General features: G+C 36.2%; 2 protein-coding genes across 2 annotated transcripts; one reads left to right on the top strand and one right to left on the bottom strand.

Annotated features, from left to right (window-relative positions):
• LOC128982163 (nuclear pore complex protein Nup58-like) lies at window positions 1-1,962 on the top strand. Its single transcript, XM_054401221.1, has 2 exons — window positions 1-77; window positions 899-1,962. The coding sequence occupies exons 1-2, from the start codon at window positions 36-38 to the stop codon at window positions 1,844-1,846; spliced, it is 990 nt and encodes a 329-aa protein (XP_054257196.1). The 5' UTR covers window positions 1-35; the 3' UTR covers window positions 1,847-1,962.
• Window positions 1,963-19,146: 17,184 nt separating this feature from the next.
• On the bottom strand, window positions 19,147-21,291 carry LOC128982158 (uncharacterized). The gene is made up of 2 exons (XM_054401216.1): window positions 21,217-21,291; window positions 19,147-20,223 (listed from the first exon to the last, which is right to left on the bottom strand). Exons 1-2 carry the CDS (start codon window positions 21,259-21,261, stop codon window positions 19,147-19,149), a joined length of 1,122 nt encoding a protein of 373 aa, XP_054257191.1. The 5' UTR covers window positions 21,262-21,291.
• Between the last annotated feature and the right edge of the window lie 1,638 nt (window positions 21,292-22,929).

Genomic DNA, 22,929 nt, shown 5'->3' with positions numbered 1-22,929 from the left:
GTTGAGGGACACATTGATCCCCAGTCCAACACAAGATGGCTTTTGTCGCTGCTCTCGCTTTGGCTCTCCTCGTCCAGGTAAATTGAAAATATCTATTATGTTCAATACATGATTTCTACTTAACCTTTAAGCAAAGGAAATCAATTGGTAGGGTTGTTTGTTTGAATAGGTCATGATTTGTCTAAGAATTGGGGGTTGTGTAAATGGGGAGGGGGGGGGGTTTGTTGTTCATTGTAAGAAGTTATATTGTGTTAGTCGTGCATTTTTGTTATTTTCCCTAAATTACACTTGTAGTTTAGTTAATTCCTATTACTGAAGTTAATTCAATAGGCGAAACATAAAATAATGTACCAATTATAGTTCCAGCATATAAAGTCGTTAGTAAACACCAAAAGTCGATAGTGTTCAGATATATTGGTGTTTGGTAAAATCTTGTTTGGTCTTGTAATATAATTTTTCATACGATAATATTTTATACATTAACTTTTTCTGTATGTATAGAAAATGAGGAAAAGTATAGCTAAATATTATTTAGGTGATTGTTTTCATCCAACGTATAATCGAGGTTGGTCATTGATTGGTTTTGAATACGCAATTTTTAATTTAATAGTGCATATTTTTTCTAATAGACTTTAACGAATTAATCTATGGATTCATTAGTAAAGTAAACTATGACATAACTTCGAATCTGATCCGAGTGCTTATTAAACTTTATTTTACTTGCTAACTCCACCATCGTGCTCTACAAATTGTCTTCGTAGCAATAGTTTTCTCCAAAGTATAGTTCAATGGTTCGTACTATTTCCTCTACTGTATTACTTGTGCCAAATTTTTCACGTAAGTAGACCAGCTCCTGTAAGGGTTTGTTGAGATGACTAACGTATGTGTTGAATTGCAGGCCGCTGTTGCCGCCCCCAGCTGCGGCTGCGGACCCTACCCCGCTGCCTACGCCGCCGCCCCCGCCGTCTATGACGCCCCCGCCGTCTACGACGCCCCCGCTCTGGTTGGAGCTTACCCCGCTGGACTCGACTGCGGATGCGCTGGTGCTGGCTACTACGGTAACTACGCCCCCGACGCTGCCCTCTACGCTGGAGCCACCTACCCCACCTACGCTGGTTACGCCGGTGCCTACCCCGCCCCCGCCCTCGCCGGTGCCTACGGTGCTGACTACGTCGCCCCCGCCGTCGCTGCCCCCGCCGTCCCCGTGAACGCCCCCACCGTTGTCGGTACCTCTGCTGGTCCCTCCACCGCCTACACCACCGGCCCCGTCTGCCAGACTTCCACCTTCGCCACCCCCGTCAAGTCCTCCACCAGCGCCGTCTCCGGTCCCGTCTCTCAGTCTACCTCCATTGTCGAGGGCTACTGTAGCACTGCCTGCGCCGCTACCCGCGCCAAGTGCGGTGGTACCACCAAGAACGTCTCCTTCAAGACCCCCAAGATCATCAACAAGGGATCCAGCACCAAGTCTGTTGTCACTATTGCCGGTAAGACCATCACCCTCCGTGACACCAAGGCTGGTCAGCCCATCGTCAGCTCCCAGACCGTCCCCGCTCCCGCTTCCTACGCCGCCGCCCCCGCTGTGTCCTACGCCGCCGCCCCCGCTGTGTCCTACGCCGCTGCCCCCGCTCTGTCCTACGCCGCCGCCCCCGCCTACGCTCCTTCCGCTATCTACGGCGCTGCCCCCGCTTACTACGGTGCCGCTGCCTACGACGGTGTCTACGGTGACTACACTGGTGCCTACGCTCCTGGCTGCGGTGCCTACGGTGGTTACGTCGCTGACGCTTCCGTCTACCCCGCCTACCCCGCCACCCCCGTCATCGGTGGTGCCTGCGGTTGCGCTTGCTAAGTGCTGAAGAATCAAAGTGCAATGTCAAAAAAATCACAATTTTGTACAACTCCAAGAGTCATCTTGAAAGAAGTCAAAGATTTCAGAAATAAAATGCCAAATTTTACTGCCAGAAATATGATTTATTAATTATAACCAACCCTACAACTCCAAACATAATTGCCATTTCAGTTGTCAAAATGAAATTAAGATTCTAACAGATAAGTATCCACATAAGTTGTTTCATAACCAGTGCTGTATCTGGAAGTTAAACTGTATTTGAGAACAATTTTTTTTTTCAAGGAAAAAAGTGTGATTACCTGTGATTGATGAATATAGTCTCAAAAGTAACACTTAATGTGCAAAAATATTTAAAATTCAATTTTCTAAAGAGTTTTAGAATCAAACTAACAGCTATTTAAACAAATAAAAGTCTAAGGGAAAATTCAACAATTAATCACATGGTAACACTAATAGAAAAATTACAAAAATGTGAAGGATTTAAATTTGATAAAAGAGTTAAAATCTATAACGCACACTTACAAAAGAGTCAAAATAAGAAAACAAGAGATTCAATATTATATCTGATATCTCAGAACCTGTTAGAAAGGTGTCGATAATCATACCTCGTTTTTTTAGTAACAGTAATTTTAATAAATGGTACTGTACATACAATTGTATACAACAAGAAAACATTATTGCATTTGCAATGTGTTATATGTGCTACAACAGTAGTAGAGTTTTTTTTAATCTACTCAACAGAACAAATTTAAATTTATTAACCTAAATTCATTGCAAAGTATTGACAAAATGTGACTTATCATTTTTAACCCTAGTACTGTATCAGTTTTGTGGGGTGTCTTGGATTATTTCGTTTAAAATTCTTATATATATTTATAAGTTAAAATTTCTCTTAGCATATAAATAAGGGACCATTCTATCGTTAGGCTAACCATCGCGAATTTAACTTGGTTAAAGTACACAGCTTTTGTCTATTGACTGAAGTTAAACTGTTCGGTTTAGTATCCGTAAATCAATTTATAGCTTGTTACTTTTTTCAACTTTTACGTTAACACAATGTCAGTATGTTTTCTTGTCTGAAATCGGTAAATAGTATGTTTCGCAAGCTAAATCAGTATTGGCGAACTCTAGTTAATGATTAACATTTCTTCTCTTGAAATTAAGGGCATAGCTTTGTATGAGTAACTATCTTCTATCTATATAGAGTTTATTTTTTTTAACTAGAAGTGGATTATTGTTGACAATGAACTCTAGTGTGATTATGTTCCCTGTAGCAGCAAACCTAGGTACTCGATAAACTTGTTATTTAAATAGATGTATAGGAAAATCAAAGCAGGAAAATGGAAATTCGCTTGGTCTGATGGTTAGCAGTGGTGGAAGTATTTAATTATTTATAAGAGTTTTCTATTGGTAAATGTGTTACACTTCAGGTATCGGAGTGCGGATGACAACAGTGAAATAATTGACCAAAAGGAAGCAAAAATATTTCATCACTAGGGCGTAAAGTGACTCTTTTCGGCCTTTTTTCACAACCGGGGGAAAGCCAAGGTTAGAAAATGAGCTAGGGTTGAAATGGTACATTTCACTACTATAGTCATTTTTCTTCGCTATTTTTATATAATTTCATATATTATGATGATTGTGTTAGTGTACATTATATTATCGAAATGACGAACTATTGACAAGAATGCGGGAACCGGAGTTTTGCCAACGGGTGTCAGGTAGATGGGGGGATGCCTTCGGCCACCTCTTGGAGCGGAGATTTGCCAACGGTGGTGGGAGAAAGAGTGTGAGGGAGGGAGGGAGAGCGATTGTCAGGGTTGTCTACGCTTGGCAGTTATGCGCTTGTCGCAGTGGGTTAGGTTAGGTTAGGTTAGGTTAGGTTAGGTTAGGTTAGGTTAGGTTAGGTTAGGTTAGGTTAGGTTAGGTTAGGTTAGGTTAGGTTAGGTTAAAAATTCAATACATTTCCTTTCACAGTCAGAGGTGCATAACTCCATTACTTTGAATACAGTCAGCATCCTGCCTGGTTTGTCCACCCCTAGTGGAAGCCACTCTCACGGTCACGTGTAATCGCTCTCGCTCAACCCACAACCGTTGGCAAAACTCCGCAGTATGTGGAATTCATGGAGGGGGACCCTTTCTACCTGATACCCGTTGGCAAAACTCCTACACTCCAAGAATGCAATAAGCCACAATTAATTGATTAAATCAATGTATACAATAAAATGTTAAATTAAATGTTAAATCAATATAAAATCAATGTGATTTTATACTTGCGATTGCTTAAAATCGAAGTTTACAACAGCTGACTTTTACTCCCTAAAGGGACCTGGAAATCATGTATTAAAACGGCTGTTTTGCTGCAGTATGACGAAAAATTAGTTTTAAACAATTTAAAAATCCAAGTGGTATGAAAATTACCTACTAATATTATAGATGAGAAAGTTTGGATGCATGTATGTATGGATGTTTATGACAAGTAAACGCGAAAAATACTGGTCGCATTGGTCTGAAATTTCGTGTGATGATAGCTCACATTCCCGATTAACATATAGGCATAATGTTACCTCAAAACCCCTTTCAGGCTCCGCCCCAGTGGCTCTGGAGTTTCCGATGTTAACCGTACAGGTATTCACATTTTAAAGGAATTTAAAATTTTTGTCAGCTGATTCGGCCAAACAAGTTTGTTCCATGTCATTTAATAGCATTAAAACGTTATAAGGTTTACCAACAGGGTGCAGCACTATTATATTTGTTGAAACTATGATAACAGCTAATTTGAAGTAAGCAGCATCAAAAAGCTGTGATACACAATGAGAACTGTCAAAGTAGGATTGTTTACCGTAATGATTCTGTTCTGGCTATGGTAGAAGTGTAGTACTATACTGTATATACTATACTATACCTGCATACCGTAAATATAAAGAACCAAATTCTCTCAAGCCTTATTCCTCTCCCCTTATTATCCTCTCCCCATTGCAAACGCAAATCTAGAGTATAACTGCAATAAGCATTTTATACTTATACGCCAACCCCGTACGAAGAACGGGTACTCTGCTAGTCTGAGATAAATTAGCCATGAGTCTCAAGTAGAATTAAGATATGATACTTAAGATCCCATGAAACCTAAGGTTTAACATCTCATCTGACATAACAAAACATCTGATCTCTTATAACATTATTTAACCCACTTAGTCTAGATCGCGGTCTTGTAGTGTCAATAGCCTGTATATTTTGCTGAAGCGGAGGATAAACTGTTTACACATTCAGCGATGTTGCCTAACAACATTTTGACAACAATATTCATCCTGGACCAATAATCCGTTTGTGACAAGTCTGGTGACGTCAGAGATTATGTCGACTATAAAAATGTATTTTACCATACAACATATTCTACAGTGTGTATTTACAATAAATTTTCCATCCACGTCACTCAGCCAAATTTGAGAATAGTTCTGACTGTGCATGGGTGCTTTGTTAAAAGTTTTTTCCTTATTTTTAAGCTGCCTAAAATATTTCAACTGAATATAACTTTGATATAACAATTTTGTACAAATAGTGCTTGTCTTCTGGTGTTGCACAGGGTGTAAATAAATTCCCGCACAGGTTACTTTCTGAACGATAACAGATAAATCAATAAGGTTTTGGTTCATTAACATAAAACCTAAAAATCTCCTTTGAAGGAACTATCAGTTTTCTGTAATACTGAGACGTTCCGCAAGGAGTCAGAAGGTATTTTAGAAGGTATATCAAATTAAAGGTATTTTACTAGCAGAATACAATGCCTCAAATTTGAACTCAAAGGACAACCGAGTCGAAAATGGCAGCCATTCAAAGATTTCTTGAATCTGCTATTTCGAATCTTTTGAACGTCTTTAATTTTTTACACAGTTGTTCTTTTGAGCACGAATTCGTAGCATTGTAATCTACAAATAAAGACCTTTAATTTGGTGTACATGATGACCTATGATTACGTTTACGATTTTCTTCCGATTCCTAGTGGCTGCCCCCTGAGGAGGTAGCGTATAATAGCATTGCAAATTCAATTCATCTTTAATCCACTGTAATTTTTTGACTCGGTTGTCCGGTTGAGTTCAAATTTGCGGCGTTGTATTCTGTTAGCAAATGCCTTTAATTTATTCAGCATTGCCTCCAGGACTGATTTAAGACAGTATAAAATAGGTTTACGTACCTTACGTCGTCAATCCTTGAATAGTCTTACAAGCGACTAGTTTCGAAACTGGCGTTTCATTTTCAAGCTTTGTCGTCTAACATAAAATTATTGGAACATGATTTTGACGACATCGTGTGGAACATTTTGACGACGGCATCATGTTCCAATAATTTTATGTTAGACGACAAAACTTGGAAATGCTTGGAAACTTGGAACTTGGGAAGCTTGGAATCTAGTCGCTTGTAAGACTATTCAAGAATTGACGACGTAAAAAAAAAAACTAAAACTAAAAAACTAAAAACTAAAAAAAAACTAACTAGGTTGAAAACCTATTTTATACTGCCTTTAATTTGATGTCCATATCATGCTATGCCCCTACTTAAGGTTTCCTTCTGACTCCTTGTGGGGTGTTCCCATGAACATACAGTAATTACTGAACTAGCAACTAAATGGTGTGAGATGATCTGTGTAGCTTTGTTACTGACTAAGATCAGCTGTTTCATTAGCCAGGATCATTTATTTAAAGCCCTGGCTAATGAAACAGCTGATCTTAGTCAGTAACAAAGCTACACAGATCATCTCACACCATTCTACACTCATCCTTCACTCATATTTGGGTTAAAATACACACCTAAGTGGCGTCCCCATCTTAAAGATTGATAATTGACAATTGATAATTGATAAATGAGTGACGACTAGAGTGTTAATTGTGCAAATAATAAATAATCCATTATTAGTGCTTACATTAACAAAGCAACCAAAGATCAAATTTTAGACTTACCAAGCAATTCCCTTTTGTGTATGCCTGACCAGAGAAGTAATGAAGAACAGAGTTGTATTTTAATGAACTATCATCAATCAATTGAGATGAGTGTATATATTTACCCTAATATGAGTGAAGGATGAGTGTAGAATGTTGGGAGATGATTTTTGTAGCTTTGTTACTGACTAAGATCAGCTGATCCATTAGTTAGGACAATTTCTTTAAAACCATTGAATCAGGGACAGCTGATTACTGGGTTGCTGATTACCAGGCTCAGCACTATTGTATATACAAATGGTCTATACTTAGCCAGTACCGAGAGCATTTGCTCGATAAAAACTTTTTTTAGTCATTCATCCATATATAAATCCCAAAGTACCCATGAACTTTAGAGAAAACTACAAGTCATAACCCAATAAACCATATACTTAAAATGTTCGTCATGATGAGAAACCTTGCGCTAAACTATCCTTATTTCATAAATTGCCCTTTTAATTCCTTTCTAAAGGGAACTTTCCATATAACTAATGTTAAAAAGACTTCAGCTGTACTTATTTGTATGTTATTCTTTCATTTTATTACCCTATTGAAATCAGGTGATTATTTGTCTGTATGTTACTGTATTCTGCTTTGTTTAATTCAGCTCAATTATAACATTAAAATAAAATGTAGCAATAAAATATTTACCGTAGGTGTATACTTCGACCGAAAGTTAAATTGGAAATTTCATATTAATAACAAATTAAATTTGGCTTATGGCAGATTATCAAAATTGTTTCCTTGAATCAACACAAAATCATGTATGTCTATTAAGAATGGAGCTCTTCTATACAAAACACTTCTACGTCCACTATTGTTGTACGCCTGCCCAGTATGGGGAACTGCTTCATCAAGCTCGATTCGTAAACTGCAAACATTTCAAGATAAAGTTTTAAGGATAATTCTAAAATGTCCCTGGTATGTTCGAACCCGTAAAATACATTTAGAACTGGGAATTGCAGTATAATTCGATATCATAGTTAGAAGCTGTATATAATACACAATTTGTAATCTCACACTTCTCTTGATATTTTACATCAGTTAAGAAGTTCTGACCTGCAGCTAGAAGTTTCCATACTTCAAATAAAGGCTCTGTTAATTTTATTTCATCCATAAAACAAGCATTAGAATGTACTAATGAAGAGAAATTGAAGGATGAATTTTCATTTATTCCTGTCAACCGGGTATAATTGAAATGACAACTTATTAAGCTTTCAATGATCATGCTTTTACCAGTAGACGGTGGTCCTTTAAAAAATAAATTATTTTTCTTACCAGATTTTTTGTGAAAATGGTCATAGGTTATGTTAGCGAATTCATGAACATCAATAGAATTCATTTCTAACCATTTTGTTAATTTGGCCATTTGCTCTGAAAAATTAATGTCATTGGATATTTTTTCGTAATATTGCTTGGCTCTTTGTAACCTCTGGAATGATGTTTCCCCAAATGATATCATCTTACTGGTTTGAATAGCGATTTTGATTCTATCATTTGAAAACTTTTTAAACAAAAATTCTTGTCCATTAGGTTCGGCAGTTAACAAAATCTTTGCTGTTGATTCGGTAAAGCATTTATTTTTCAAAAACAACTCAATCAAGTAAGCATTAGTGATGACAATTCCATTGTTTGTTGATCCTTCAAAATCACTATCACATTCATCAAAATCTTCAAAACTAAATTGATTATTTTTATTATGCTTACTACAACAAACTAATGATTTATCTTTTTCTGTTAGAAAATCTGTAACGACTTCTCTACCATTTCCACTATGAAGGTAGTTTTGTAAACATTGAATACAACCAACATTCTTTATTTTATGTTGTACATGTGAAATATCAATACCTAATTTGGAATTGGTCTTAAACTTTCAAAGTGAAGCTATATATAAAAATGCCAATGATCATTTGTAGTACCTTTATGTAGGACAACTATCTTCCATGGTGTATAGAAGTCCTTTTCACTGGAATCCATTTCATCCTGTTGTGATGTTGATGAAGTATCATTTGTTGATGATGTAGATTGGGTTGGTGTATAGATGTCTTCTTTCTTGAAGTAGCAGTCAATCCTCATTTTCTTGGATTTCTTGGATGTTTCTTCCAAAGCGGAAGTTTTCTCAGACGATGTTTTTAGTGAAAAACCACATCCTAAACGCATACCATCAACAGTATCACTGTAACCCGGAATAACACTACGATCGTAATCTCTTGGTAACAATGCCATTATATGTAAACAATGTACGGATTTGTGAAGTGACATTATTATGTTAGGAAAACCAAAACCTATTCACTAAAGAAATTTTAGTTAAAATCTAATTAAACTTGGCTAGCCATAGCAGACCTCTACCTATGTTAATATAATTAATAATGTTATTTTTTCTTTCTTATATTATACCTAACCTGTATAGCAATGTAATGCTGATCGGTTAATAAAATTGTTATAAAAAAAATTCAGCTCAACTTAACCAATCAATAGTTTTATTAATACTTATTAAGTCAAACGGGGTGAAGCCCGAGGGTAACAGCTAGTTGAGTGTTACTTTTTACCAACCGAGTATGACTTCCGTAGTCATAGCCGGGTGATTAAAAGCTATTTTTCATCCCCATGTTGACAATACTACTATGTTGAAAGTACCTATCGTTACTAAATACACAGGGTGCCCACAAAAGACTAGTACTATTTCAAATAATATATCTACTGTTACTTTACAATGTATATTTTCTACGTTGGTTGTACCAGCCTATCAGCCACATTCTTAAGTTTACTTTCACCCATAAGTATTGTCGAGATTGTTCATTCCAATTGATATTGTGACCTAATTTTTACTTTAAAATACAGTGAACTAGTTGTTGGCTAATATTCTGACTCCCTCATTTTTCTAACATCCCACACTTGTATTTATTATTATAAAGTAGATAAAAGACATCATCTACCAAACAAAAACATCTCAGTTTCCATTTGATAAACATAGAAGTAAAATTGTGTAAGTACTTATTGATCATTTACTACTTTCATTTAAACTGTATTTGCAATTTCGTTGGAATCCTAGATAAAGGCTTCCCTAATTATTGTCTTACTGTCAGCTGAGGGTTCTTTTCTCTTAGAAAATGGCTTTCATTTACCATATAGTAGGAAATCATAAGAGACATTGTTAAAAAAACAAGGAAGCCATTATGTTGCCAACACATTGTTTTATGTTACTGGTTAACAATTAATTTAAATTTAAGGTCCATATTCAGATGAACGAACTTGGAATCAACTTTCAGTAATAAAACTAAACTTAAGAATGTGGCTCATTCTACAAACCCTGAGAACATCGTACGGTAAAAAGTAACAACGTGGCTTAAGTATGCAATTGTACCAATATTTTGTGGACACCATGTATAACTATATTTTTTCACTAAAGCAAAACAGCCGTTTTTAATGTTTTGTGGATCTAAATTAGCTATTTTATTCCCTAGGATGTAAATAGTCTTTAGGCATTAGAGAGTAAAAGTAAGCAGATGTAAACTCAGCTGTAAACTTAGATTTCAAGCAATCGTATGAATCGATTGATTTCTTCTGAATGCTTATTGGTGCATCCTTCTCAATGGTTCGACATATCGATGGTATGATGGTATAATGTACACTAACACAATCGTAATAGACGAAATGATTGAACCACTTACTAAACAGCTGATTGTTTGCATTTGCAAAACTGAAAATTGGCAGTCCTTTTGATAGGTTATGTTTACATGTTTTCTTTTCGTTTTCAAAATAAGGTTTGTCAAATAATTTTGCAATATGACGAAATATTTAGTTCATGACACAAGCAAAAAGTGTTTCGCATTATAAATAACTGTAACATAAAACCATACAAAAACGCCGTAGCAATTAAGAAAATAAATAAATAAATACCAAAACCATTAAAGGTGTTGGAACTTGCAAAGTTCAGTAAACATTTCCTAATAACTAGACAATTGTCTTTAGAATACAGAGATCGTAAGCTCCTACTGTATGACTCAAGCTAACCTCAACACACAGCTGTTAAACGTTTAAAAGTAGTGAACATACAGGTGTTATACGGGGTATCGATGGAGTTAAAACGTTTAAAATTGAGATTATTTGTGTGTACAAAGAGATATAATTTTTGAAATGTCTTATTACTTATTCTCTACAATAGGGTAAACCTTCAACTATTTCCCCCAATTCAGCGAAGTTTCTATGTAGGGAATGAGGTTTTATGGTAGATACCTAAGGATGTAGGTCTCAATATTTATTGTATTGTATGTATTGTGGATATTTATGGGCATGCACTGTGGATGCGTTACCTGGTGTGGATTAACGTCCGCACTAGTGAGTACTACGAATATCCGCAGTACTATCCTGGTAATTAGACCAATCTGTGAATACCAAGGCAAATATGTGGTTCGGATTCCACTATAAACTGTAGTTCCCTTAGTTGCCATTAGCTGTATGGGCTATTAATTAACAGTTGTGTCTAAGGAGTATGTCGGCCTTAGTCACTAACAAGACTACAAGATCGCGCCACTCATCCACACTCATCCTTCACTCATTTTGGGTTAAAATACCGACATAGTGGCGTCCTCATCTTAAAAAATTGATTGAATGATTGATTGGTAAGACCTAGACCCAGACCCAATTTTTATGTTTTGATTTCTCTGGAGGCCAAACACACCATCCATTTAAATTCATATTTTTAATTATAGTATATTGGTCAGTTAGCATAGTTTCAGTAAAAGTCATCCTAATGTTGATGAAATGTTTTACTACATTTTAAACCTATGTTCAAATGCGTGTGTGTGTTTTTTAATCTGTTTAAATGTGAAAAAGCTTGCGAATCAGCATGATCAGACTATGGAAATGGGGTTGCATGGTGTTTTTCTATTTTGACCCTCAGAACATAGATCGTCCCAATTTATTTCCAAACAACTTTGTAGAGCTAAAAAAATCACATTTTGAAGTGTTCTTGTATAGGACCTTTTCGGGGAAAATTCAATAAGGCGGTCGGTTCAAAAATTTATGTTTTCTTATGGATAAAAAGTAAACTTTTGCGATTTGCTTGTTTATGGATATATTTCCATGAAATTTGACAAGCTATTAACATTTCACTAAAACAGACTGTATTATTTTCCTGTAGAAGTAAGTCTAAGTACCCATAAAACAAAATGCTGTTTTTAAGTAGGGAAAATCTGATATTTTAAAGGAAATACTTGAGGGAATCAGGCAAATGGGAATTAGCTTAGTCTACAGGTTTGCGGCGGTGGTGTTTTATACTTAATACTTTTCATTAAATTGGCGACCATATTATTAGTTATTCTTAAAGGTTTTAAAAATGGAAGAGTGTGTGTCTACGTTAATCGGAAGGGTAGGCATGTTCAGATACAAAAGCTATTATAGTGTATGTTTGTACAAAGTTCATGGATGTAAAATGTTACATGGCTGACAATATCACAATTTGATTCACAATAATATTCTAAATAAAAAAACTATACGGTAAATCTCTAAGACACTTTTTAAATTACTGTAGATCAACAATTCAATCATGCAATATTCTTTATGCATTAATCCTATATTCTTATATGAGCAGTGTTTGCTTGTATGTATGCTTAACGGCTTCGACGATATCCTTCAAATGTTGTAATAATTTAAATCCGAACTAAAAACATGTTTACTACAGTTAGAACTGCCAGCAAAAATCTAATTACGTAAGAAAATGAAATTGAAAGTCAAAATTGTTAACATTAGCCTTATGGGTTGCCAAGTAACCATGTTGGTTGAACAAAATAACAAGGAAAAGTAAACAAAGACTTGTAACATTGTGTTTATACCAAGCCAACCACAGTCTACTAACAAATTACAAAATACAGTACAAAGGGGAAAAAACATCAGTTGTTACTATTGAACAAAGATTACACTGAAGATTACTCGATAGGTGAAAATAGCACCAATCAAATACTGATTATTTTTCTTGGCTCTCTCCTACCAAAACTTAATCCCCGAAGTACTGAGGAAATTTTTAGCAAACATTGGTTTTAACAGTGAAATAAATATATATTAATATAATTTTTAGTTGAAATGGATTTGAATTTAAATAAAACTTTTCACTTAGCTGTTTCAATTTAAACAAACAGTCAAAACAATGTTTATGCAAGTATAGGCTATTAATCTTTCTAAATATATAAAAGGCAAAAGCCCTCACTGACTGACTCACTCACTCACTCATCACTAATTCTCCCACTTCCCATTTACCTAGGAGGCTGAAATTTGGTACACCGATTCATTAGGCATTAAATAGGAAAACTAAGTTGTTTTTATTCTGATCGGACTCTCGGGCTCCGCCCCAGTGGCACTGGAGTTTCCCATGTTAACCCTATGATTTTTCATATCTAAAAGGAATTAATGAATCTTATCAGCTGTTTCAATTAAACAAGTTGGTTTTGTTCTATGATGTTCAATAGCATTAAAGTTACAAGGATTACCAACAGGGTGCAGCACTATTTTTTTTAAATTTGTGACAGCAGCTAATTTGCAACCAAAAGGTGAGTTAGCGTAGCGAACGAACTTCAACCTGGAGGCGAGTTAGCGTAGCGAACGAGCTAACCTGAAGGCAAGTGAGCGCAGCGAAGGAGCTCCAACCTAAAGGTGAGTGAGCGTAGTGAACGAACTTCAACCAGGACGTGATTGAGCCATGCGAACGAGCTCATCTTGAAAATTAAGAAGTTAAACGGGGCAAAGCCCGCGGGTACAGCTAGTCTAAATATATAAAAGGCAAAGCCCTCACTGACTGACTGACTCACTCACTCACTCATTCACTCATCACTAATTCTCTTACTTCCCATTTACCTAGGAGGCTGAAATTTGGTACACTGATTCTTTAGGCATTAAATAGGAAAACTAAGCTGTTTTTATTCTGATCGGACTCTCGGGCTCCACCCCAGTGGCTCTGGAGTTTCCCATGTTAACCTTATGAGTACTCATATTTAAATGGAATTAATGAATCTTAACAGCTGTTTCAATTAAACAAGTTGGTTCTGTTCTATGATGTTCAATAGCATTAAAGTTACAAGGATTACCAACAGGGTGCAGCACTATTATTTCTTTTACATTTATGACAACAGCTAATTTGCAACCAAAAGGTGAGTGAGCGTAGCGAACGAACTTCAACCTGGAGGCGAGTTAGCGTAGCGAACGAGCTAACCTGAAGGCAAGTGAGCCCAGCGAACGAGCTCCAACGTAAAAGTGAGTGAGCGTAGCGAACGAACTTCAACCAGGACGTGATTAAACCATGCGAACGAGCTCACTTATGAAGTTAAACGGGTCAAAGCCCGCGGGTACAGCTAGTGCTATTATAAACAGGTGATTTTTACCATCAACTGTAAACTAAATTTATTGTGTTGTAAATTGCTAAGTTAAAATACCCATCATAATAAATTTAAATTCCACTGAAACTTAAATAATAAAAGCCAAAATTAGTTGTAAATAAGACGTGAGTTTCCTTTATATTGCTTTTAAATGAAAAATAAACTACACCAAGCCATGTCTTGGTCCCTAGGGCCCCCCCCCCCCAATATTATACACTCAATATTTTTTCACGCGACGCCCCTGTCCCCAGGTACTATTTGATAATACTGTAAACGTTACTTTATGAGTCTGTAATACGATGAAACTGATATAATACTGAATTATGGTTGTACGACGCCACCTCACCAGGCTGAGTATTTTAAGACGAACTCTCTAAACGATCAGTTGTGGTGTTTGAAGCCCTGAAGTTACCTTCCATGTCGACCTATTCAAATTAAATATAGTTGTACTAGCTAAATTCACTTGAAGATCTCCCAGTGTTCTTTCCTTCAATTCAATTTCAGGTTCAAATATTTTATAGGGCTCTTTGAACGATTCATATCATTGGACATCCCCTCTATATGGACCAGCTGTCACCAATTTTTTACTAAATGTAGTTGTGTGATCCAGTCACAGATTGCTCTAGTGTCTGAAACTCTATTTTGTACCTTTTTTTGTTACTGACATAGTTACTGGGTCATAACAGTTGCTATAGCTCATAATAAGTCATTCCATCAGTTTGACTTGGTAAAAACCATCGTGTAATCGGCAGAAATCAGTAATTTATATCAGTGCAATCTGTGGGTGGCTCACATCAACTAAGACAAACATGGGGATGGAATGTCTAGTTTCCATATGTACTTCTTATTAGAACGATATTTACCATGACGGGCCTAAATCAACAATGAACACCAGTCAGCTGATCGATTTTTTTTTCTAACTCAACAACATAAGAGTTCACAAATAAAACTATCAGTTTATAGTCCAGTCAATGAATGATCCAAAAGTAGGTGTAGAGTGCGTGAGCAGGTAACTAAGCGATTCCTTCAGAAACTTGTTCAGGGGGCTTAGGGTGTTAACATACCAAAAGTCCTGACTCCTAGATGGTGAGCCAGGGGGTGGAGGGGGGAAAAAGGGGGTAGAAAGGTACGCATTTTGGGTTTATTGATTATATCTCAAAAACTATCAACTTTTTGTATACTATAGTAAATTATAAAATTGAAGAAGATTAAATTTTTTACAAGAAAAGTATATAATGTGTTTATTTTGGTTCAACAGATTACGAGTTATAACTTATTTAATTAATATCTTATCAAAATAATCCTTCCATAAGAAATACATGTAAATTAGTATGCGAAATGGAGCGAATCCTATCCGCCCAAAGGAAATATAACTGATATTCTGGAAATCTTGACAAAATTTCCAGTAATTTGACACTTTAATCATGAAACTTTGTCAAAAATCAAAGCGAGGGTGAGCGTTTAAAAACGGGATGATTTGAGGGTTTTTTTATATTTCCAATAAAAAAACACCAAAACTCGACATTTTGTTACCTCGCCCTCGCCTTAATTTTGGATCAATTTTAATGATTAAAGTGACAAATTACTGGAAATTTTGTCAAAAGATTTCCAGAATATCAGTTATATTTCCTTTGGGCGGATAGGATTCGCCCCATTTCACATACTAATTTACATGTATTTCTTATGGAAGGAGTATTTTGATAAGATATTAATTAAATAAGTTATAACTCGTAATCTGTTGAACCAAAATAAACACATTATGTACTTTTCTTGTATAATATTTAATCTTCTTCAATTTTATAATTTACTATAGTATACAAAAAGTTGATAGTTTTCGAGATATAATCCAAAAACCCAAAATGCGTACCTTTCTCCCCCCCCTTTTTCCCCCTCCACCCACTGGCTCACCACCTAGGAGTCAGGACTTTTGGTATGTTAACACCCTAAGCCCCCTGAACAAGTTTCTGAAGGAATCGCTTAGTTACCTGCTCACGCACTCTACACCTCATTCCTTGACTGGACTATTATAGATGTGTATAGTTTTATTTTACTTTTTTTGAATCACCCTGTATTATGATAGGGCTGCAACTGGGAATACATTAACCAAAATATGAAGGATGAGTGTAAATTGAGTTAATGCCTTGTGTAGCTTTGTTACTGTTGTAAACTTTTCTCTTATTTCAGGGTGAATTTCACGTGTATCCTATTTTACACTTTACTGTAGTTCCAAAGGACAGACTAAGTATCACAGATTAATATACGAGGAAACCCGTGCGCAAATTGTACAGATTAGGGTTCAAAACCTTTATCCGAGGCAAAATGAATCCAATGGAATACCCATTTTAAAGTTATTGTTAGTGTGTAAAACCTAAGGGAGTATGTTTTATCTATGGTAAAACTGTGTTTTCAATATGTTTTTGATTTTATATATTTACTATAAAGAGTATTTTATCTACCTAAATTAGTTAACAATTAATTGTAAAAAAATTAGCCTATTTAAAATATATTTTCACATCCTGTTCCGTCTCTTGTTTACAATTTGAGTAGTAGTCCAGTCAATGAATGATCCAAAAGTAGGTGTAGAGTGCGTGAGCAGGTAACTAAGCGATTCCTTCAGAAACTTGTTCAGGGGGCTTAGGGTGTTAACATACCAAAAGTCCTGACTCCTAGGTGGTGAGCCAGGGGGTGGAGGGGGGAAAAAGGGGGGGGGAGAAAGGTACGCATTTTGGGGTTTTTGATTATATCTTGAAAACTATCAACTTTTTGTATACTATAGTAAATTATAAAATTGAAGAAGATTAAATTGTCTACAAGAAAAGTATATAATGTGTTTATTTTGGTTCAACAGATTACGAGTTATAACTTATTTAATTGATATCTTATTAAAACCTCCTTCCATAAGAAATACATGTAAATTAGTATGCGAAATGGGGCGAATCCTATCCGCCCAAAGGAAATATAAATGATATTCTGGAAATCTTGACAAAATTTCCAGTAATTTGACACTTTAATCATGAAATTTTGTCAAAAATTAAAGCGAGGGTGAGCGTTTAAAAATGGGATGATTTAAGGTTTTTTTATATTTCCAATAAAAAAACACCAAAACTCGACATTTTGTTACCTCGCCCTCGCCTTAATTTTGGATCAATTTTAATGATTAAAGTGTCAAATTACTGGAAATTTTGTCAAGATTTCCAGAATATCATTTATATTTCCTTTGGGCGGATAGGATTCGCCCCATTTCGCATACTAATTTACATGTATTTCTTATGGAAGGAGGTTTTAATAAGATATCAATTAAATAAGTTATAACTCGTAATCTGTTGAACCAAAATAAACACATTATATACTTTTCTTGTAGAAAATTTAATCTTCTTCAATTTTATAATTTACTATAGTATACAAAAAGTTGATAGTTTTCAAGATATAATCAAAAACCCCAAAATGCGTACCTTTCTCCCCCCCCCCTTTTTCCCCGCTCCACCCCCTGGCTCACCACCTAGGAGTCAGGACTTTTGGTATGTTAACACCCTAAGCCCCCTGAACAAGTTTCTGAAGGAATCGCTTAGTTACCTGCTCACGCACTCTACACCTCATTCCTTGACTGGACTATAGGGCATTCAGCTTAAGGAACAGCTGTTAAATTACAAATTTACATTTTAAATATTATAAAGAAAGCTGGACAACATCGTTGAACAGTAAATGAGCTCTGGATATAAATTAAACGCAATAGGGATGAACCCCTAAAAGGGAATAACCTTTTCCGTTACTATTCATTACTCCGCTTTATTATAAGCTTCAAAATCATACAACAATCGTAAAAATCCGTTAAGTAGGACGGCTGGTAAAGGGATGTAACAGGGATTCCCCCATATTGTATTAAGTATATAGATTCAGTTAAAATAGATTTGAGGTAGGTTAAACATCAAGAAATACACTCTTTCAACAATAAAACTCACAATGTAACATATTCGGGACTATTCTTCCAATTATATTTGGATGAGTAATATAAATGAAAAATCATCGTAAAACACACACTGTACAATATGTTGTTTGGTAAAACAAATATTTATTGTCGATATCAACGCTCAAACGCCACCAGACTTGTCACAAACGGATTATTTGTCTAGGATGAATATTGTTGTCAAAAGTTTGTTAGGCAACATCGCTGAGTGTGTAAACAGTTTATCCTCCGCTTCAGCAAAATATACAGGCTATTGACACTACAAGACCGCGATCTAGACTAAGTGGGCTAAATAATGTTATATGAGATCAGATGTTTTGTTATATCAGATGAGATGTTAAAATTTAATGTCCTATGGATTATTAAATGTCAACTCTTAATTCTTCTAGCGACTCCTTCTGATTTTCACTCAACTTGCGTTATAAAACAAGTTTAAGAGGTTTATTGATTCCTTTTTGTCAATTATTTCACAGGAATTATCACCAACACTCCCATTTCTGTGTAACATGTAACACATTTATGTCTACTACATTTTTCAGTGTGTTTATGTTTTCGTTGGCTTCTAGATGATGTAAGAAATAAGTTCCAATCATCTATTCGGTCCAACAATTTATGTTGGTCGTTTATACGTGTTTCTATGTAAATCTGAAAATGTGTCTTCTGAAACACTGACACGATCTGTGTGGTAAAAAAGTTCAAGCATCCAAAATAACCTGTTTTTAAATCGTCAAACATAGTTTATATTGTTGTTATATTTTCTAAATGCACAGTCGAATTTCAGGCAAAACTGACAAGCGGTAATATTTTATTTCAAATTTTGTTACAAATTTTTATTAACTTTGTTGACTTGTTTTATCTCGGTCCAAGGACCAAAAACAGGGGTTTGGAGACTAAACAATATTTAAAATGTGTTAACCTACAAATAAACATCCCCATTATGTTTTTAATTTTTTTATTTGTATAAAAGTTACAAAACGCTTAACCTAAGTGATGGATTTACAGAATGTTCGGAGGAATGGGCATCGAGCAATCGCTGCTAGGCGCATCCGCTTGAAGACTTGGACTTGGAGTTGTCGGGCGATTCTTGGAGGCAGCGGCGCTCAACAGCTTGAAGGGAAGAAGAGGATCCCGTTTCTCCGGGGTTGTTGTCACGTTGAAACATGTACCGCCTGGGATGGAGGAAGAGAAACCGGCAAACGTCTTTTCTCCACCCTTAGGACCTGTTGTGGTGGGGATTTTCTGTGGTGGAGGTGGATTGACATTAGGAGGATAAGGACGGGCAGGACACGTGAATGGAGGGTACACAGGGAAGGCTGGAGCAGGATAGAACACCGCAGGACATGAAGTGAGCAGAGGTGGAGGACGAGCGTAGAAGACAGGACGAGGTTGTAGAGCAGGAGGACGAGGATAAACTGAATTTGACTCTGGAGGGTTGACAGTTATAGTGATTGAAGAATCTGATCTTCTGGGTATCTTCATGATGGGAGACGGCTTGTCGATGCAATCTGGAGATGGTCGAGCTGGAGGACTGGCAGGAAATGATGGTCCGTAGTTTGGAGCGTACAGTGGCTGTGGTCCAGGTTGAGGAGGTCCATAAAGTTGAGGAGGTCCAGAATACTTAGGAGGTCCAGAATATTGAGGAGGTCCAGAATATTGAGGAGGTCCACTAAGTTGAGGAGGTCCACTAAGTTGAGGAGGTCCACTAAGTTGAGGAGGTCCCACCCTCTGGAAACCTACGGGGCTTTGGCATCCACATGAGCACGATGGTGGATGGTTGAGGAAGACCTGTCCAACATCGGGACTGTTCAACGAGCTGACAAATGTTTGGCCAGGATCTTCACTGTTCAACGAGCTGACAAATATTTGGCCAGGATCTTCACTGTTCAGCGAGCTGACGAATGTTTGGCCAGCATCGGGACTGTTCAAAAAGCTGTTGAATGTTTGGACATCTTGGCGGTATTTCCCAGGGCACGGGGGTCCCACCTGGTTGTATTGTGGCCCAGGGTTGTATTTCTCACTGTACGACAAAGGCCCTTCCTTCACCACTAGCCCACCTTGGTATGAGATTTCAGCCTGAAAGAGAAATAATGCTTATTTTGCTGTAGAATATAAGACACTAAAAAACAACTCAATTGCATATAGGATATTAAAGGAGTAGGAACACCTTCCCGATTGGCTTAAGCTCTCTTCACGAATATTTTTAAATATTAAAGTGATTAATTATAAATTACATCAGTTGTTGATGAACATCGCCAACTTCAGAAAATGAACATCGCCAGTTTTGCTGATTAATTTATCTTTGCTTCGACTAAAATTCTGCTAGATTTGTTAGTTCACTGCGTATACTGGATTATTTTAAGGTTAATGGTTAGAGCACCACGATTTCTATTCAAAGGACTCGAACTTTAGTCCCCCCAATCACAAATAGCTAGCTTCTAACTATATGTTGATGGCGAAACACGAATATGGCTGTTAGTTGAGAACTGCCTCTGCACGGGAGATCTCTCTACCCTAAACGTCTAGAATCTAGACTAGAAGCAGTATTCAATAAATCTTTGCACATTGATAACGAAGAACTAGACGAACCTATGGCTGGATCATAGTATATAACTGTTCACTGGCTCTAAAAATAGTACGACCATTAAATCATTAAACAATTCGTACTTAAATCTAACTTTGAAATTTTGTACAGCAAAAACATAAAACTGACAAAACATTTTGAGGAAATCGTTAAACAGTGATATGAAGCTGGTACTTTATTTTTATTTCAGCATATTTATTAGAATAAGTCAGCACAATTATAAAAGAACATCATGCACAGGAATACATACAGTAATAATAATTTTCAAATCCAAAAATGAGGTTTTATAGGAGAACGAAAACTTTGGATAATCAAACATTGGAGGTAAATTTGTTTCAACTAATACTAAATCAGTTAGAACATATGTCTACTCGTATTGGGAAGTTAGCTTTTAGATTAGTGACTTGCAAATAATATGTTATTTTATATAGTATCTTCAATAACCATAAAAGTTGCACTTTTCTTTACTTATATCTAAAGCTTACCCTTGCCGCGGCAACCGTCGCGAAGACGGCCAGAACTATTCTCATTCTCGATCCCGTTGTGTTCTGTTCTCCCCTCGTACCAGGAGTTCTTATACACCCTGTAGCACGCCCGACCTTTATCAAACCCTACATTGGGCGGGTGACGGGTTCGAGCACGAGCAGCTGTCAAAACATTCCGTTTATAGTCAAAACACAGCGCACCTGGCATTGAACGGACGTCATGTTAGCACGTGCCGTAGTGATGTGATGTGTTAAGTGGTAAAAATCTCTTCCATTGTTACACCTGGTGCTATGCTTAAAACCGTCAGATTGGTTGGATTTGAACTTGGAACCTTTGGGTCGAAACCCTGTGCTCTACTAGTACTAGTGCTTTACCTGTAAAAATATGAAAAAAACCCTTTGATATATTTATCAGTGAATCTTTGTAGACTTTTGTCTGGAGCACATCACCTAGTATAATTATTATAATTTCATGACTGTCGAATGGTTTTCATAGAAGGAAATCTACTATTGCAGATTCCCTACTGCAACCACACACACTTACTTAGGCTACTTAGTCTTACTTAGTCTTTACGACACAAGCAGACAATTTAAGCCTTTAAAACTTTTACGAGTGTGGTAAATGCTAATTACGTTGCGTACACTACTTTGCCTACGACAGTTTTTTAATCTATCTATCTATCTATATATTAATAGGCAAGCATGTTTCTTTAAAACCTTTTTTCTCAGCTTGTGGGCATCGCAGGAAAAATCTTCGCATACTGTTAGAAAGATATTTTTCTGTAGGTGTGCAGAATCCCTTTAAAAATTAAAATAGGCTCAGAAATAAGCACAAGAAATAAATTTGAAATTTGAAAAAAATTAACATGGGCTTTATGGGTTTCCATGCTGGTGACGAAATAACAACGAAATATAAACAGAAAATCAAAACAAATTAAAGAAACGCCAATCACATGTGTTATTTACAGTGTGGGGTGAAAAGAGAGAAGTCTGTACATTACAAATTTTTGGTCGAGTTTCGACCACTGGACGACCTCTAGTACTTATTTAATACGCAAGCAGGATTTTTGTGACAATTACTCCTCCGAAACTACTGAACCGATTGACAAGTTTTTGGTGTCATTGGAAAGAGCATAACGTGAAGTTGTGCAGGAAACTTTCTTTTTAGGGAAATAATTAGAGAGTGAGGCCCTGGGGCCCTTTAAAGTTTTGTATTTCTCCATAAGATTAACATGGGAAACAAACATTGTTTTGAAACTCCAGCTGTTGTCAGAAATTAAATATTAATAATTGGTCTCCATGGGAGCATGAGAAAATTCACAATGTTTACATTTGCTTTGACATTTAAATGTAAACAACGAGAACTGTCAAATGCCTATTTCACAATTTCAGACAGCTGATTAAAAAAAATATACAACTATGTGGTAGGTTAATTTAATCTTAAACTTTATGATGGATTATTTATTGTAAATCTATTTCAATGATCATGAAACTTTTCCCGTTGCAAAGCAAAAATTAATAGTGGGAAAAAGAACATGTTAATTGTAAACCGTCAATGTGTAAATTATCTATGTTGTATTAAAAATGTTTATAGTTTTGGATATTGGTTTGTGTTTAATGATATAAGTTATTAGTTATTGAATTTTTATTTTAAGGACTTGGCATATGAGTAAGTCTATGATAAATAACACCATTTTCGAATTCTGCCAGTTT

This window comes from Macrosteles quadrilineatus, unplaced genomic scaffold, assembly GCF_028750875.1.
Source record: "Macrosteles quadrilineatus isolate MER2022 unplaced genomic scaffold, UCM_ALF_1.0 Scaffold_142__1_contigs__length_272657, whole genome shotgun sequence".
Lineage (NCBI taxonomy): Eukaryota > Metazoa > Arthropoda > Insecta > Hemiptera > Cicadellidae > Macrosteles > Macrosteles quadrilineatus.
Note: the sequence above shows the minus strand (reverse complement) of the source record. Positions and strands in the feature narration are given on the sequence as shown.